An 18,678-nucleotide genomic window follows, 5' to 3' on the forward strand; every position below is an offset into this window, starting at 1 on the left:
CCACTATCAAATGGAAAAGGGGTTAATACCGGGACCTCTCAACAAACCGCAAGTGGTCATTTGTAAACAAGAAAAAAAAAAAAAAAAAACAGTGAAGTGGCCCAAAGTTTAAGCGCCTACTACATTGTTTAATCTTGGTTGGACCTCAGGCCTAATTCGTTCACCATCCTATCACCAGCGGCTCTTAACGTTTGACTTCTGTGGATCTCCACGGGATCATTAATGGATTCAGGGGATTCCCACCCCCTGGGAGGGGCCGAGGGTGTGATAACTAGTCTATCTCACACTGGCCTGCCACAGGTAAAACGGGAGAGGAGAGAGGGGAGTGGTTGTTGAGCGGCTGTGCCTTTTGTTGTGGGACTGGGAGTAAAACAGAATTTGGTGTATTTCAATTGGCTTTGCCGCTTGTGGTCTTCCCACAAGCTCAAGAAAACAGCCCTTTTCTCTTTTTTTAGTACCGGGGCATACATATGAGCAGAAACATATCTACCATAGTGGAAGGTGCCAATTCCATTCCACCCCCCAACCAAAAAATGTTGCCTGCACAATCGCGTCGTATCCCACAGTCTCAACCAGTCCTAAACAAGGCGCTCTTTTGACTAAAATTGGCTAGTCTGATATGAAACACAAGAATGAATGTTAACATGGGTTTGTTTCAAGCCTTTCACCCAAAAACAAGTGCCTTTAAAAACTGCCCACTAAAAACGTTCCTGAAGCACAAATTATCTGCCCCAACTCACCTTTCTTCTGCGCAGAGCTCCCTTGGCACCAGGTACAGCCTCACACACCAGACTAATGGCTTCCCTAATATTGGAGACACAAGGTGGTACATGAGAGGCTTGCATGCATCCGTGCAAATTCAACATTCAGTCCTGCCCCACCACCGCTGACGCCAGGTTTCCTCTGTGTCGAGGGCCCCGGGGGTATTCACAAGCCCCAAGGGCGCATGGGGGGTCCAAACCTTCAGGGAGAGTGGGGGGCATTCAGCCTGGGAATATATGGGAGATGAAAGCCCGCTCGCACATTCTCCAGGGTGGGACCCCATCATTTTCTGGGACACCACTGTTGGGCTCTCAAATGCTAAGTTACTGCATAGGGGCTTCTCTTTTTACCGTGGGTGTCCTTTTCACCGAAGCAGGTGGCGTGCCAACCTGGGGTAAGTGGCCTGCAGGACGAATACCACACCCAAAATAGTGTTCAAATCCGTTTAATATTAAAACTGCTTCGAGAACGTAGGTGTACAGTGTTTGACCAAGGGGACCAGTTCCACACCCTATTGTCGGGAAACTGACATACAATAAAATGACAGAGTGAATCTTAATTGCAATTGTTTAAATATTCAGTTATGTTCCAGAAAATAAAATCAGGCATGGATTCAACATTGACATCCTTGTATACTGAAAGAAGGGTATCCAATCAGTCTGAACGGAAATATATTTAATGTATGAATGAAACACTTAACAAAAATACAAAGAGGAAGGCCGAGATGGCTTTTCCATTGTACATTACCCAACCTTTTAATTCGCCACACATTCAAATACAACAGACTATGGAAAGTGCTACGGCCAGATTTGGCAGGAAGGTAGCTCTTGGTCCAGAAAGCACACTTTGTTATTTGATGTAAATCTGTTCAGTAGTTTGAGATATTAAAGGAAAAAGAAATGTATTACTAGGCGGAGGGCAGGGTAAAGGCCTTCACAGCAGACCACGCAGGAGGAGCAGTTGCAGGACAACAGAGAATGGAGGGCAGAAGGGACTGGCGGCACAATGGACCATGGAGGACAGGAGGGAGGGAATGGGGGCATGGAACTCGGACAGGCAGGGTGGAGGTGGTAGGGACAGGTGGCAGTCATCTGACCATGCTAGGCAGGTGAGAGGGGCAGCTCAACGGAACACTCAGAGTAGCGAGCGGGGGGCAGTGGTAGGTCCATGGAACATGGTGGGCAAAGAAAGGCAGAGCAAGGGCAAGTGCACATGCATCGAAGGTCACAGGCAAGGAAAGTAGGGACAGCAAGCTAAGCACAGAAGCTAAGCAGGAGTGCAATGATGGGACATATAATTGGGCAACAGAGGGCGAGGGGTGGGTAGGCAGGGACATCAACCTAGATGGAGGGCTGTGGCAGCACATCAGACATTGCCTGGCAGGAGGGAGGGGGATAGTGCATGGACTCCTAAACCAGAGGGTAGGGAGGAGGTGGATTGGGCAGCAAGCTAACTGTTTAGGGCAGACGGGAAGGGCAGTGGAGCAACAACGGCCACACAGGGCTGTAATGAGGGAGCAGGGGCATGGGCTTGGACAACGGATGGCAAGGACGAGGTCAGAAGCAGCAAGCTTGGGTGGGGGCAGCACAATGCCAGGCTCTGTGTCCAACCACCCCCGTGCATGGCAATGGGCATTTTTCTTAACACTAGAGAAAAAAAAAACTAGAAACTGACTGAAAAAACAAAGGTTAAAGGGGTGTTATAGTTAAGAAATAGAATTTAAAAAAACAACCTTAGAAATTCACTAAAAAAAACAAAGGTTACAAAGACGTTATCGTTACGTTCAGATTTTGCACACATAAAACCATATAAATTCAGCTGTTAAGAGTTATTTTAAGTAACTATAACTTGTGCACTAATGTAACTATAACTCAGGCCCTCACCATGCACTGCTAATTATCCCAATGATTACTACACTCATATCTTCTATGACATCATTGGAAATATCACTAATATTTGCTGTAAAATTATTTATGAGAAAACTCTGCATGGTGAGGGTGAGAATTGTAGTTACCTTGGGGCATGAGTTACTTGAAATAACTAAATATATAACAGCTGAATTTATATGGTTTTGTGTGTGTAAAACCTGAACCTAACTATAATGTCCATGTAACCTTTCATTTTTTAGCGAATATATATGTATTTTTTAATTAAGTTATTGGGGGTGGGGGTCAAGTACCAGCACAGTTGGTGTGCATCCAGAAAATCTGGACACCAACAAGTCAGAAAAATGTGCATATAGTAACTAGGCCTGGAGAAAATCTTCAAAAAACTATGGGTCCAGTTCTAGGATATATCAACCAGAACTTTAGAGGACTTTCTTGCTCAGCAAGAAAAGGTATTAGGTGTATTAAATGAAAAAATATACCCAAGTCGCACGGCAAGACTATGCTAGATACGTTGGTAGAGGGAAGGAGATGGGCACTACAGCTTAAGTTTTACATGAATATACTTTTGAAAAGACATGAACACATGGCAGTATGGGGTGGGTGGGATTTGATTGAATACGTTAGGGTGGGGTGGATGGGAGGGGAGTAATATGCTGGTGGGTACACCCACCCATTTGTGTTGTATCTGATTTCTTCAAAAATGTGTTTTCCATTAAAAACTACTGAAGTCTAAATAGGGATAGGGAGTAACACATGGGTGAAGGCAAAAGCACACAGGCGAGCGCAACACAGTGTAGGGCGGAAGAGAGGGATATGGACAACAGAGAGTAACGCTGAGTGCGTGGGTGAGATGCACATTAGGGAGACAGCTGGAAAACACATGCATTCTCATGGACTGCTTAGGCAAAAAGAAAAAAAGTAGTTCCCTAAAAGGGAGTAGTGGATAGACACAAGTAAAGAGGATATGGCCCAGTGGAAAGAAACACAAGATGGACAAGAGGACATCATCCTCTGCAGGTGGAGTTTGAACAAGACAGTCATTACTCTTATTGTTCTGTGAGAATGAACCTTGGTCACAGTGGAGGATACAGACGGAAATTCAGAGGCTCCTTCACTTTGTCTGAAATCTCGACTACAAGGAGCTCAGGCCCTTGAGAAGCCAGAAGACACATGTAAACAAAATAATTACCGCTGGCTCAACAAGAGTGGTCCGCCGGTTTCACCAGTGCATACTTCAGGTGTTCTAGTCAAGCAAGAATGTGTTCTGCCCATCCATTCATCACGATGACCTCTTTGTACCTGCCTGATATTTTCTTAGAGACAGGACACCGGGACAGTATCAAGCTTTTTATCTGCACAACATATATGTACAGGAGGAACTGTACACAAGAACTGGCATTCTTGTCACTTTGTAATTATACTATCCTCAACAGATTGAGGTCTGGGCATCTAGAGATAGCTTAGCCCAAGTCGCCAGCCTTAGGTTAAAAAAATAAATAAATAAAAACATAAATACATTGAATCAAATACTTAAATGCATACGAGGGGCTTCAGTTCAGACCTCTTCATCCATTGGTCTACTTGCTTGACTTTCATCCAGCCAAGAACACAGCATGCAAAAATGGATTAGTCCACTTCACGTATTAGCTTTATTGCAGTTTGAGTGACTGAATTTTTCTTGCAACATATGCACATCTGCCTCTAAAGAAGTGCACTTCAATGCAAATGTAGAGGTGAATAATTTACTTTGCGATTTTTTTCTTTCAATTCTTAACTCTCCATTTTTAGCTCATTTCAAACTCTGAGTGAATTAGGACCTCAGGTTACACCAATGCACAACCAATAGTATATTTTCCCTGTGCCAAAAGTAAACCTGTTTTTCTGCTATGTGCATTAAAAACAGGAGTTTTTATACTTGTTCCAAGTACAAGTGTATGCTAGAAAACAATGCTGTATTAAAATTATAGGTAATGATAATTGTTTTGTTGATTTACGTTTTTTATTGCAAGTATTTGGCTGCCAGATTTAGGTGGTTGTATTTTTATTTTTTTATTACACGCAGACCTACCTCGTGGCTTTGTCAAAGCTTGTTGACTAAAGTTGGCAAAAAGTTCTGTAAATGGATTGCCATGTGTTTCTTTCTAGAGTACAGGAAATACCATCTGTCTGTTTTATAGATATTTGAATAGGAGGGAACTGGGTGCCAGTAGCAACATTTTCCTAGTCTAGAGGCTCGAAGATGTTTCAGTGGCAAATTTATTTCCCTGCAACAGACACCAACTTTCTCGGCTGCGCACTGGAACAGTGACCATAAGGTTTTAAAACCCACAAACGTAGAGACATCAAAGAGCAATCCATTCAGTGCTGTTAAGTGTATCACATCCAATAGTTTAATATTTCATGATTTGTCTCTTCCTGTCTGGTAGACTTTGGACAAGTTGAGGCAGAGATGTTCTTACACCTCAGCTGCTTCCAGGAAAACAGCAGCTCCAACAGACGGGAACCTGTGGCACTGACCCAGGTCCCTACATCCAGTAACCGTGCTACCGGCAGAGAATAGTCTGGAAAAGTGTAAGCAATGACGCGCCCCAAGAGTTGCTTCGCAGCGAAGAATCGCTGAAGAAGGCCAGCAGGGATTGGAGGAATTAGCCTTGCAAGGTGGTGAAGCTTCCTAGACCAGACGTCTAAACATATAGCAGTTCTTCCTGGATACGATTGGGAGGGCCGACCCATAGCTTCTCTCCATCGCAATACATTGATATTATGCTCACGCATACTTTGTTCAATCTAGGTTCTGCCACTTTTTTACCCGACCCCACTGTTTCTTAACCTAAACATTCTTGTTGATCTGTGTTTACTAAAGTAGGCTGTCTGATGATTTTGACTTTGGCAAAATGGGGACCCCCACCCAACGTAACCACGACGTACAGATTGAATATAATGCCTATAACTCTTCAATTAACACTAGAAGTACCAGCTGCCACTCTTCACCGGAAGAAACTGACATTTGGGAGTATACTCCCCACAACGCGCACATCCTTTGCACACCATAAACTAGCTACACCCTAACTTGAACCTCTAACCACAATATGGAGGACAGTTATTCTAGTGCTTGACAGTCCATATAGTATCCATTGGCTATATAATCTGTCACCATATGATGTCATATACCAGTTCATTATCTGGTGCCCCCTTCTGAACGGAACAGCACAATCTTTGAAAGGACCCGTAGAACCTTGCTGGCAACAGACCGCATAGCAGATTGATTGAATAGACACTCAATATTAACCAGGTGAGCTTGCTTATACCAAAGTGGTCTGCTACACATTCTTGGTCACTGAAGGACTAAGTTATTCCACCAGGTAGGTCCCAAATAGTCACATACTCCGAGCGCTGGCATCCTATGGTGACAAAAATGATGACAACAACAGTAATAAAGGTGGACTACTCAAGCCAATCTGTTATTTCTGCCTCACCCTTTATCAACACCAGTTACTTCTCCTGGATCCATGAGATCACAGAATGGACGGCTTACCATCACAGCCAGCACAGGAAATTGGATCGAGAACATAAAAGATAAACTACCAATTCAATAGGGCGACCTGCAGAGCTAAACACACCTTATAAAAATGTGTCAGTATCTCACTTCCTCATTCAACACACTACTGCGCGCTCCGTCTTATAACACGGCAACTGCACTTCCATGGTCCTCACATACAACACGGAAACACTTCCCACATAGGCTCAAAGCAAGACCATATGGTGTGGCATTCTAGTCGCCTGGACATGCTCCTCGGTACCCCACATAATGGAAGTAAGTGCTATACAAATACAGTAATACAGTACAATGTGTGTGCTGCCTTTTCCATGCACACCTTGGCTCATAGTACTCAGTGATAGAAGCTCTGGAAGACTCCATGCTAGAAGATTCCCAGGATGGGCATAGGACTGCGAGGTGGAGGCCAGTGTGCTGGGAGTGATATGAATGACCTGAGAGGAATCAAGTTCAAGAACATTGGTTGACTGTCCTCACGCCACTCATGAACGCTGCCATCCCACGACTTCTGGCGCACACACAGACACTTGCCGGAGGTCCAGAGACTACTGTGCTGTATTTTGTGACAATCTGATTTTTTGCACACAAGGACAAACTTAATTTTGTATATTAGTGGCAGTTTTGTTAACTGAACTGGTGTATTATTGTATTCTTTTCTCATCGTTTAAAGCTCAAACACTTTGGTCAAAAATAAACTCTCGGAGAAATCTTGTGCCTGGCTGTTGGGCGAAGGGCTGTGCAGTGCGAGATGTTAGAATTCATTTTGAATTGCTTCGTTTCTTTTACACGTGTAAGTTTGAGCTTTTGTTGTCTCTGAACGCACTGTCTATCACATATGTTATCTTATGTATATTTGTTTAGGTAAAATAAGCCTGGTTCCACGCCATGGGCTTGCAGCTGGTTTCTTTCCCTAACTGGGGCACTGTATTCATTATAATTGTGTGTTCAAATAACTAACTGACCTCGGCTGTGGTATTTTGGGGAGGGAAAGGCTGATATCTATACCTTTGAACAACGTAATCCTTTGAAGGGTCTCAAGAATGTGGGGAGTCAGGCAGCTGCAGAAGGGAGGCAAGGACAAGGCTGGGAATGGAACAAGTGTGTGGATACTGATTAACTCCTTAAAAATATCTGTATGACGTATATCATTAGTTACACATTTTATGTATCCTTTGATGTATGAGTATAAATATCACTGTTAAACGCTTTATGTCAGCACACTTTACTTCGGGCCTGGGATGCCAGTGGTAAACCTGTCCTCTTTGCTGCAGCAAAAATAAACAGACCTTTGGTCATTGATTTTTCACTCCGGCTCTCCGTGTCAAAACTCCTTTGTAAATGCATTTGTAAGTATCTGCAAATATGTGCATTTGACAATTTGGCGCCCGAACAGGGACCTTCCAGTGGATATCTTCAGTAGCTCTGTCACGAGACGTGCTGCCAGTGGGGGGACGCCGTTCCGGAGGTGTAGATTCCAGGGGCCCCTGCACAAAGACTTAGTTTCTGAAGCAGCTGCATCTTATCCACCGGGCAGGTTTCCCCCCGTTTTCTCATGATGTCCCAGCGAAGTCCCTGAAACATCGGTGTTTATCTTGACGGATTAGTCTGACACGGGCGGCCGGAGAGAAATCCAGGAAAAAGCAGATAGTCAGGTAAGACTGTTCCTCGCTGGCTATTTGTCTGCTTTAACTTGCATTTGAGAGAATAATTGTTTTTGGATAACTTATCATTTTTGGGAATGATTAGTTCTTGGTAAATTTGCATTTGTACAAGGTACCATTTGACAATTTGTATTACATGTGTTTTTCTTGTTTGAGTAATTTGCCCAGGCCTGGAGCAATTTGTAAGTTGGTAAATATTTGAAAAGGTTTTCTTTGGTGCACATTTGAAAAAGGGTTTTTTTTTTCGGTGCAGGTTGCATTTTGAAATTTGGTGCGTGTTGCATTTTGAAAAAATTAAAAGGTTAGATATGGGAAATAAGAAATGTTGGCAAGGGTTATGTCTTTGTTTTCGCCGAAATCATGTGCCACGTTTAGATAAAAAGCAACCCATTCCAAAAGAGGGAACACCAGGGTGGGACATGTTAAAGGATTATGGTTTAGAGAATAATTTGTATAATAGTATATGGCGCAAATATACTAGACATTGTCCTGACCTCCAGTGGCCGGAGGATGGGTCTTTTGATTTAAAGAAACTAACCTACCTACAGGAATGTTTGTTTCATAAAAAGGCTAGACAACATATGTTTGAAGTATACAGAAAATGGGAAATTGAGGCCACCAAAAGAAAAACGAAGTCAGATAAACTGTTAGAGAAGGAGAACCGGAGAACCATCATGCAGAAAGCCGCCCTGTACCACCATTCCCAAACCCAGAAAAGAATTGAGTCTGAAGATAGAGTCCATAGGGCCCAGGTGGAGGGAAGTTATGTATCAAAGCCAACAGAACCCAAACATGCATTAGAGGAAGATGAGGTAATGCTACAGCTATTAGATAATAGCCCTACTGCACCTCCACCTTACACACCCCCTGCAGTAGCCCAACCTATCATGGGGGCACAGCAACAGCAGCAAGGGCAAGGGCACAATTTGGGAAATCCAGGTGCACCACTACAGCAGCATGTGCCACAGCCACCACAGCCTCTAGCTCAAGCCACCCAAATAGCCCAAGTCCTAATCCCTCCGCCACCTGCCCCACCACTACCAGCCAACACTGCAAGGTTACCAATAATGTCCCCTGCCCCTAATACCCCAAATGGACAACGCCGACGGTGCACAGCCACTCACTCACTTTCACCCATATGGAACACACATATGAAGTCGATTTCGCCCCCTGGTACCCGCTCCACTATTGGGGATTGGGAAAAACGGGTTATCAAGGATCAGTCAGATAACTGGATGTCACATCTTATTTACACCCACACCGATATTATGGACACAATACAACAGATGTCACATTTTGGACAGCAATTAGCACTGTTGTATATGATTGAAAAATTGGAGAGGGATTGGAAGTCTTGCATTACAGATTCTACCCCTCTCCCTTATGAACAAGAATTAAACCAATTATGGCGGGACAGTAGGGCTTGTATTCTTGATAGTAGCAGCATAAATGAGGGAGTACGCATTTGTGTCATAGCCAGGGAAGATGTTCTAAATAGATATGACAAGGGGTACCCAATGAGGGAAGTGCACCCTGATATGCCCACTGCAGCTGCAGTCGCAGCAGCAGCTGCCGCCGGACAACCAGCTCCCGTGCCGGTGGCCCAATTTGTTCATATACCATGGAAAAGGGAGGAGGTAATGGCTATAAAGAAAGACTTGCCAGACCCTCGAAAGAATCCAGCTGGATTCTATCGGGACCTTAGAACTGCCATTTCCACCACAACCATGACGCTCAAAGACATTGACTATTTTTTTGGTGTTTTATTGGGTCCTGAAGTTTGGCATAAAATTAGAAGAGTAGATGATGCACCTACTTTGGGAAATACATGGGGGGGTTTAGAAGCACATGAAGCACAAAGGGCACCAGGAACCCTGCCGCATCAGGATATTTTAGATTTACCTAATCGGATATTGACTAAGTTAGAAACTGTTATACCTCTTCAGACTGTGGATTGGGGAAAGCTTGCCACTTATAAACAGAAAATAGGTGAAGATGTCCCAGATTATTTTACTCGAATTGAACAAGCGTTCATAGATTTTAGCGGTCAAGACCTCGCCACCGTAACAGGTGTCACACTATTTGTAGAACGCTTTGTTAATGGCCTTCTACCTGAAATATCACAAAAATTAAAAGCAACAGAGAGTTCGTGGATGACGAAGGGACAGGCAGAGATTTTGCAGATGGCGCAATACTATGAGAGCAGGTACAAGGAAGAATTAGAAAAGAATGAGAAGTCAGTAAAAGAATTGAAGAAAAAGGTATTATTACAGCAGGCATACCCTCAGCGGGATGCAACCCCTCAGCAAAGGGGTGGCCCACCAAGGGGACGGGGAAGGGGTCGAGGCCGAGGTGCATCTGCACCACCCCAAGACCGCCGATTAAATATCAACCAATGTGCCTACTGTAAGCAGGATGGACATTGGCGTGATACTTGCCCATTACTGGAAGGAAGGCAAAGTATGTCACTTCATAGAGGGAACGCGGCAGGTAATGCACGAGGACGAGGAAGAGGTAGAACTGATCAGAATTCGCAGAATGAGAATCAGGTCCCGCGTAACACTAATATTTTTGACAATGCATTTGAACGACAATATTATGCTGATGATTTCTTTTCTGAATCCTACAATTATTAGGACAGCCACAGACAGGGCCAGGGGCGAGTAAGTATTCCTGTAGATCAAAATGGTCCCTACATTGATGTAAAAATCGAAGGAGAGGGCCATAAATTTCTTCTAGATACTGGTGCCACCAGAACATCTATTGCACATTCTGCAGTCCCCGGGGCTCCCCTGTCTGGGCTTCATACCACATCAATTGGGATTTCTGGAATCCCCGTGGTGAGCCCCATCTCAACACCTATGAGAGTAACTGTAGGCCCATTTACAGTACACACGCCACTCTCTTTAACATCAGGTTGCAATGAAAACTTGTTTGCATTAGATTTGTTAAAGAAATTAAATGCAGTTATTCACTGTTCAATGGATGGTGTCTATGTAACTATGGATAGTGTTTCCCCAACTCGGTGCATGTTCTCACAGGAATACGACTTACCCCCAGAGCTACAGGAAATAGACCCTCGCTTATGGGCCAAAGGCAAGAATGATGTAGGCATTATGGATATCGACCCTATTGTAATAAAAATCAAACCAGGTGCCCGGTTACCTCGTGTTCCTCAATACAAATTACCTAAATCAAGCGAAAAAGGGCTCAAGGCAGTCATATCTGATCTTGTGCATGCAGGTGTCATAAAGGAAATAGTGAGCAGCCCATGTAACAGTCCAATCCTTCCTGTTGTAAAGAAACGAAATGATGCTAATAGATTAGATGGTGAGCAATCATTTACTGATAACACAGTATATCGATTAGTTATTGATCTCCGAGAAATTAATAAAATAGTAATTCCCCAGTTTCCCGTGGTCCCAGACATGAATAGTCTTTTCACCATGATCCCACCCTCTGCGTGTTTTTTCACCGTAATCGATTTGAAGAATGCTTTCTTTAGCATTCCAATTGCCGAAGAATCTCAATATTTGTTTAGCTTTGCGATTTTTGGTAGATCATTCGCGATGACAAGAATTCCACAGGGCTTTGTTGAGTCCCCGAGCATATATAGTCAATGTCTTAAACGTCAATTAGACCAATTCAATCCACCTACAGGCTCTGCGTTGTTGCAGTACATTGATGATATTTTAATTGCCTCAGATTCCATGACACAATGTAAGACTGATACTGTTGCATTATTACATCATTTAGCACCTCTGGGCCATAAGGTGTCCCTTCCAAAATTGCAGTATTGTAGAGAGGAGGTCACCTATCTAGGACACCTCCTCTCTAAGGAGGGAAGGAGATTACATCCAGACAGAATTAAATTGGTTCATACAATGACTGCACCACGCACCCCTTCTGAAGTCCGAGCATTTTTGGGATTTACATCTTTTTGCAGACAGTGGATTCCAAATTTTTCACTTATAGCAAAACCATTGACTGCTCTGACACTTTCAGATGTGCCCTCTCCTGTACCTTGGACTGACAAATGTGAGGAGGCTTTTCAAGAATTAAAAAAGGCGATGTGCTCTGCTCCTGTATTGGGTAATCCGGATTACAGCAAACCATTTGTTTTATTTGTGCATGAAAAGCATGGCTGTACATTGTCTGTTTTGACACAGGCCCAAGGTGGGAGACAACGCCCTTGTGCATACTTCTCTTCCACCTTGGACACTGTGGCGCAAGCTTTGCCTACTTGTCTTAGAGGAGTGGCTTCTGCAGCAGCTGCGGTGAAACAAAGTGAAGGGTTTGTTGGTGGCAATCCGCTCACTGTGATGGTTCCTCATGCCGTTGATATTTTGTTAAACAAGACACAGACGCAGCACCTCACCAGTGCTCGTCTAACGGGTTACGAATTAACATTGTTCAGTCCAAATATTACTTTGAAGCGGTGCAATGTCTTGAACCCAGCTACGTTACTACCCCTCCCTCAGGACAATGTGGAATTTGATCATAATTGCATTTTTGCCACTGAGGAAGAAACTAAGGGACGGGTAGACTTGACAGACACTCCCCTATCTGACCCACAGGGAGAGCTGTTTGTAGATGGGTCTTGCTTCAAGTTACCAGATGGTACGACCACTGCAGCCTATGCCGTCACCACAGTCAAAACAGTGGTTGAATCTCATAGAATCCCGCAAAATTCGGCACAGGCTGCAGAATTAATTGCCCTCACCAGAGCTTGTGAAATAAGTGAACATCTTAGTGTTAACATCTACACTGATAGCCAATATGCGTTTGGAGTAGCTCATAATTTTGGGCGACTCTGGGCGAATAGAGGCTTTATCACGTCACATGGCACTACCATCCAGCATGGCAACTTGATTGTGACACTTTTGACTGCTCTCAGTCTGCCCCGTCAGGTCGCAATCATTAAGTGTAGTGCCCACAAAAAAATTACTGATGATATAGGACGAGGAAATGCTTTTGCAGATGCTACAGCGAAAGCAACAGCACGAGCACCATTTGACAATGCATATGTTGAGAGTAGCATCAAGGGAGAGCCCCAGTACGAAGTATTAGAAAATACCATGCAGTGTGTGAGAGATATTCAAGCAGAAGCAACAGCAGAGGAAAGGGAACAGTGGGAGAAGAACGGTAGACTAGACAGTGAGGGTTGTTACACAGATGACACAGACAGAAGAAGATGGATGTTACCTAATTGCTATGTACACGCTATGGTTACTATGGCCCACAGTCCTGCACACATCAGTGCCCAAGGCATCAAGACAACTTTGGACCATGTTTGGAGTAATCCTCTGATATCCAAAGCTGCTAATAACCTGGTTAAAAGTTGTATGGTGTGTGCAGTGCACAATGCAGGAAAAGGGACCCCTACGCCCCCTGGCCACTTTGCCCCTCCTGATCTCCCTTTTGAAGCTATACAGATGGATTTTATCCACATGGAACCGTGTAACAAACTGAAATACGTGTTAGTGGTAGTATGCATGTTTTCAAAATGGATAGAGGCCTACCCATTAAAAGACAATGGTGCTCTCTCTACCGCCAAAATATTACTAAAAGAATATTTTCCTAGATACGCCTTGCCACGATTAGTCTGGAGTGACAATGGCAGTCATTTTTCTAATGAGGTAATGGAGAAGGTCTGTACCGCCCTTAACATCAAACATCGATTTCATGCTGCAAATCACCCACAATCAGCGGGCCTTGTAGAAAGGTATAATTACACCTTGAAGAGCAAAATAGCTAAGATTTGTGCTGAGACCAACTTAAAATGGCCAGATGCTTTGCCCCTAGCATTAATGTCCATCAGGATGACTGCCAGTAGCAAGTCACGATTATCCCCCTATGAAGTTGTCATGGGGAGGCCAGCCAATATCTGGGGGGTACCACGACCAAAGAAGCTTTCTGAAGTGCAATATCCTTTGTTTGTAGATTACTGTAAACAATTGACTAAAGATTTGCGTTTGATCCACCAACAGGTCAAGGCCAGCCTACCGACTCCTCTTGAAGGCCCTGGTCACCCTTTTAAGCCAGGGGATTGGCTTATGACAAAGAATTTTCAAAGAACCAACAGTCTTCAGCCCAGGTGGCGGGGGCCAGCCCAGGTACTGCTTGCAACACAGACAGCGGTGAAAGTGGAAGGAAGGAAAAACTGGATACATGCTAGCCACTGTAAGCGTGCACCAATTCCACTACAGAGTACTCTAACAGCAGAATTACCATTGTCTCCTGATTACAGCGAAGTAGGGAGACAGGAAACACCTCCACAGGTTTCAAGTGCTACTTCTGCTCCTGCGGTGACACAGCAGCCCAGTGACGAAGAGTTGCTGTTTGAAGATCAACAAACTCATCGATACAACCTGCGTCCTCGCCCATCCAAATGAACAGAATTTTGAAGGTGCGTAAGGTGGTGACCCCTACGAAAAGCTACATTTACATCACCCTGATAGCTCCTAGCTTGGAATTGCAAACTGAGGTCTCTTCTGAATGGCCAAGGAATCCTTTGCTCAGCAGAATACGGCACGCCTGCCTTTGTGAAATACAGTTCCCCGCTTTCACCGCCACCGGCATTTCCGATGCCATTGATGTACCAGCATTAAAACGAGCTATCCTCACTGTTGTTACGCACACTTTGGGCGACGAGGTTGTAAATGACTGTGATGACTAAAATTCCAGCATGAACACGGGTGACTAGCCTGTGCAACGACACCAGAACATTGGTCAGAACAATTGTCTCAACGAGAACACAAGTATAGTGGGATGCAGCTTGTGCAACGCTATTCAATCAGTGGGTAAATGGAGTTAACAGTTCTGTGACTGGCGAGAAAGAAAAAAAACCAAGTACCAGTTCTACGGAAGCGGCCAGCCATTAGGGTTGGTGCGGTTTGTAGTCCCAGCGGTAAAAAAAAAAAGAAAGGTGCCCTTTTTCTGTTTAATACCCAAGCACATCACTAATCTGGTTGAAAATTGCTGGCCTCCGCCCTCATTTTGCTGAGACACTGAACGAAACTGACAAACTATACTGAAGACTAACTTTGAAGTATTGCGACTTACTCACTGGGAGTTGAGACTCACCAGGAGTTAAAACTTGAAAAGGAGAAGCTAAGGGACCTAGGATCAAGCCAACCTCTATTGTCCTGGACCAACCAGTGCAGCCTAACTGCTAGAGTGTAAAGCACGGCGGTGCTGAACCCTAGTGGGTGTGAACATTGAAGGAAAAATTTACTTATTTGTATCTATACGTATATGATTATTAGTATAGTGATATCAATATTTTGCATTTACATATTTGGTAATTGTGTGAGTATATTTTTGAACACGCGTAGGCGGTTGAGACGAGTAAAACGGTATCATAGAAAAGTTGTAGGACCAAGGAGAAGAGCACAATAAAATTATGAAGATATATCCATTTGGCAGGACAAATATCCCTCTAGAGAATAGGGAAGAGTGGCCTTATAACTATTTCTACAAAACCATAATGAAGTACCTAGTGACCCTTATGTTAATATGTATAATGTCCAGTGGTGTTGCATCATTGTTGCAAAATCCTACCTTACATCCATTGATAAAGGTTCATGGAAAATTAGCGGAGACATTAAGTCTCACTGACTGTTGGATTTGCCGGCACTTGTCTAGACACCCCGAGGATCCTATAGGCCTTTATGAAGTACCAGTATCACCAAGCGAATATGAAAGAGGGGAAGTGTGTCTTGTACCAAATACCACTTGGAGATGTGACCAACAAGAATATCAATGGTACCCTAGGTGTGCGGTGCTCCCTAATACCCAGGCAGAATACAAGCTCTCCCCGATGCCTGGAGAGAATGCCACACTTAAAATGTTTCCCATATGTTTTGGTACCTATTTTTATGGGCAAAACCCAGAGGCAAAATACATGGGAAAGATCCCTCCTGAACAGTGTGTTTACACTTTGTTATTTGATATAAAAACAGGGAATTGGGATCTTGAAGGAGAGGAGAAAATAGACAGAAATTGGACAGCGTTAATTAATGGGACTCATCAAAATTACACTGTGAATTATTGGAACCTGACTGTGGGAGAAAATGAGATTCTAGTAGATCCAGAAGGATTGTTATATGATCCCTCCAGAGAACAAGATAGAAATGGGAAAAATTCACCTGTAATATTGTCCCGGGTTTTCCTTGGCCCCCTCTGGACGGCTAGATGTTCATATGTTGCACCCTGGGCAAATGTATCATTGCTAAATACAATCTGGGAAGATTACAAATATTGCAATAATTCTGAGCATAACACCCCAGAGGGTGTAGGATTGCCTCGAATAAAATACAGCATTATAAATTCACAAATCCAGGGAGGCATGTACTTCGTATGTGGAAGAACTGCATATAAAGTACTGCCTCTAAACTGGGAAGGGATATGTTCACTGGCATATTTGGCACCCAACATTACTGTGATATCAAATATATCATCTTCCCAGCCCCTTAACATGGGGAGTTTTGCACATAGGTACAAACGAGGGACACCCATACTGGAGGAGCGAAAGAACTGGGTATTTCAAGTATTACATGTTCTTATTCCCGGATTTGGAATTTTCGATTTGCAACTGGCAATGATGAATATGTCAGCTGAATTAGCCATTGCATTTAATGCCACCAGAGAGGCCATAGGAAGTATACAGGTAGAGATAAACTCTGCAGCCCAATTGGCGATACAAAATCGGCTTGCCCTAGACTTGATTACAGTACAACAAGGAGGAGTATGTGTTTTAATCCAACATCAGTACCAGCAAAAGTGCTGTTATTTCGTCAACAAGTCATCAGAGATAGAATTGGATATTGGGAAAATAAAAGAAGCAGTACAGGTATTTGAAAAGGGGGGCCAATATGAAGGAGGCGATTGGAGTTTATCATGGTTATGGTCTTGGTTTGGGGGGTGGGGCTGGTTGTTTAAAGACATACTTTTTATAATAATAGCTATTGTATTAAGTTGTTTATTAGTGCAGTGCTTACCTGCTCTCTGTTCCTGTTTAAAATTGTGTAAACTTCCGCCAGTGAAAATACTAGAAACCAATCGAGCTATGATGCAGAGAGAAGAGATAACTTCCCTAATGGCTATTGACCCCACTGTCCTCACTGCAGATACTGGTTGCTCATACCCATCGGTTGTTTATGTCCCCATGAATGCAAATTTCAATGAAGTGGGAGTAAAATTCAACATATATGAGGAAATTTAGAACTATTCAAACGTTTATTATGTTCAGAAGAAAAAAAAAACTCAAAAAGGGTCGATTGTTAGAATTCATTTTGAATTGCTTCGTTTCTTTTACACGTGTAAGTTTGAGCTTTTGTTGTCTCTGAACGCACTGTCTATCACATATGTTATCTTATGTATATTTGTTTAGGTAAAATAAGCCTGGTTCCACGCCATGGGCTTGCAGCTGGTTTCTTTCCCTAACTGGGGCACTGTATTCATTATAATTGTGTGTTCAAATAACTAACTGACCTCGGCTGTGGTATTTTGGGGAGGGAAAGGCTGATATCTATACCTTTGAACAACGTAATCCTTTGAAGGGTCTCAAGAATGTGGGGAGTCAGGCAGCTGCAGAAGGGAGGCAAGGACAAGGCTGGGAATGGAACAAGTGTGTGGATACTGATTAACTCCTTAAAAATATCTGTATGACGTATATCATTAGTTACACATTTTATGTATCCTTTGATGTATGAGTATAAATATCACTGTTAAACGCTTTATGTCAGCACACTTTACTTCGGGCCTGGGATGCCAGTGGTAAACCTGTCCTCTTTGCTGCAGCAAAAATAAACAGACCTTTGGTCATTGATTTTTCACTCCGGCTCTCCGTGTCAAAACTCCTTTGTAAATGCATTTGTAAGTATCTGCAAATATGTGCATTTGACAGAGAGGCTTATCGCTATCATTTCTACTTGGGTTCCAATAGGAAATCCTGATTTCGACCTACTGATGAAAGTAAATAGACATTGTCACTTTTTATTTAATCTTGAAGAATATTTACAAATATTCTAATGGAACTATATAGACCTTTAGTAGACAAATGCTTTGGCATTAGAAGTAAGGTTGAAAACTCATGACACCCTGCAATGCACTGGGTGCAGAATATTTACTTCTAAAATTAGCTGCCTTCATTTTGCTCAGCCCCAAGATTTACAAATGCTCAATATGGAATTTAGTGGCCATACACAGGATTTCAGGGGCCGAGTGGTCATGTGGATCAGTTTGCGTTGAGAAGTTTTGTAACTCTGTCTAGCCCACTGCTTAGCATTATGTGAGACATAAATGATAGATAACAGTGGCCCGAGTACCAGCCTTGGTCATCGCCGGAGCTACAAGAAATAATTGCCATATTCCGGCTTAAAAATCTGCTGACAACCGAGTGGACAGAAGACAAACGATTCCTACACACTAGTTTATAGCACCAAAAAGTGTAAATGAACATAGTCAGTTGCCAGCTTTGTTCATAGTTTGCAATGGACTCAGTCTTTAGGTTAGATAGATTAGGATTTTTCTTTAGAAATGGACCCTGATAGTTTGGGGTTCAGATAATGAGCACTTTGAGTTGCCTGTATTTTCTCTACAGATAAAATTTACGCACATCCCTGCAAAGCTGAATCATACCACCAGAGAGAGGGTACTGGTGGAATACATTAGATAGGCTTGCATAGAACAATGAAAGTGAAGAGATTCCGACCCTTCATTTGTACAAAAGGGTCAATTTAAAAGACACAGGAATGAGTAGACATGTTTCTTTAGCAATTTAGTAATGCATGATAAAAGTAATATC

The 18,678-nt window shown here is 43.2% G+C and overlaps 1 protein-coding gene and 1 long non-coding RNA gene across 7 annotated transcripts in view; one reads left to right on the forward strand and one right to left on the reverse strand.

The window, feature by feature from the left end:
* Positions 1–18,678, forward strand: part of LOC138268585 (uncharacterized) — a 331,134-nt gene that overhangs the window by 306,006 nt on the left and 6,450 nt on the right. Inside the window, exon 4 of one of the 2 annotated variants that reach the window (XR_011200029.1) lies at positions 13,859–17,713. The exons of the other annotated variant lie outside the window; for it this stretch is intronic. This is a non-coding gene — a long non-coding RNA (uncharacterized lncRNA). Of the gene's footprint in view, positions 1–13,858; positions 17,714–18,678 lie in introns of those variants that run through there. 2 annotated transcript variants of the gene reach the window in all.
* Positions 1–18,678, reverse strand: part of SHC1 (SHC adaptor protein 1) — a 105,494-nt gene that overhangs the window by 23,589 nt on the left and 63,227 nt on the right. For all 5 annotated transcript variants that reach the window (XM_069218375.1, XM_069218377.1, XM_069218376.1 and 2 more), the window contains one exon: positions 741–804. In XM_069218375.1, the coding sequence (XP_069074476.1) occupies positions 741–804 (64 nt within the window). The remainder of the gene's footprint in view (positions 1–740; positions 805–18,678) is intronic.

The sequence above is a fragment of the Pleurodeles waltl genome, chromosome 12 (assembly GCF_031143425.1).
Source record: "Pleurodeles waltl isolate 20211129_DDA chromosome 12, aPleWal1.hap1.20221129, whole genome shotgun sequence".
In the NCBI taxonomy this organism is placed as follows: domain Eukaryota; kingdom Metazoa; phylum Chordata; class Amphibia; order Caudata; family Salamandridae; genus Pleurodeles; species Pleurodeles waltl.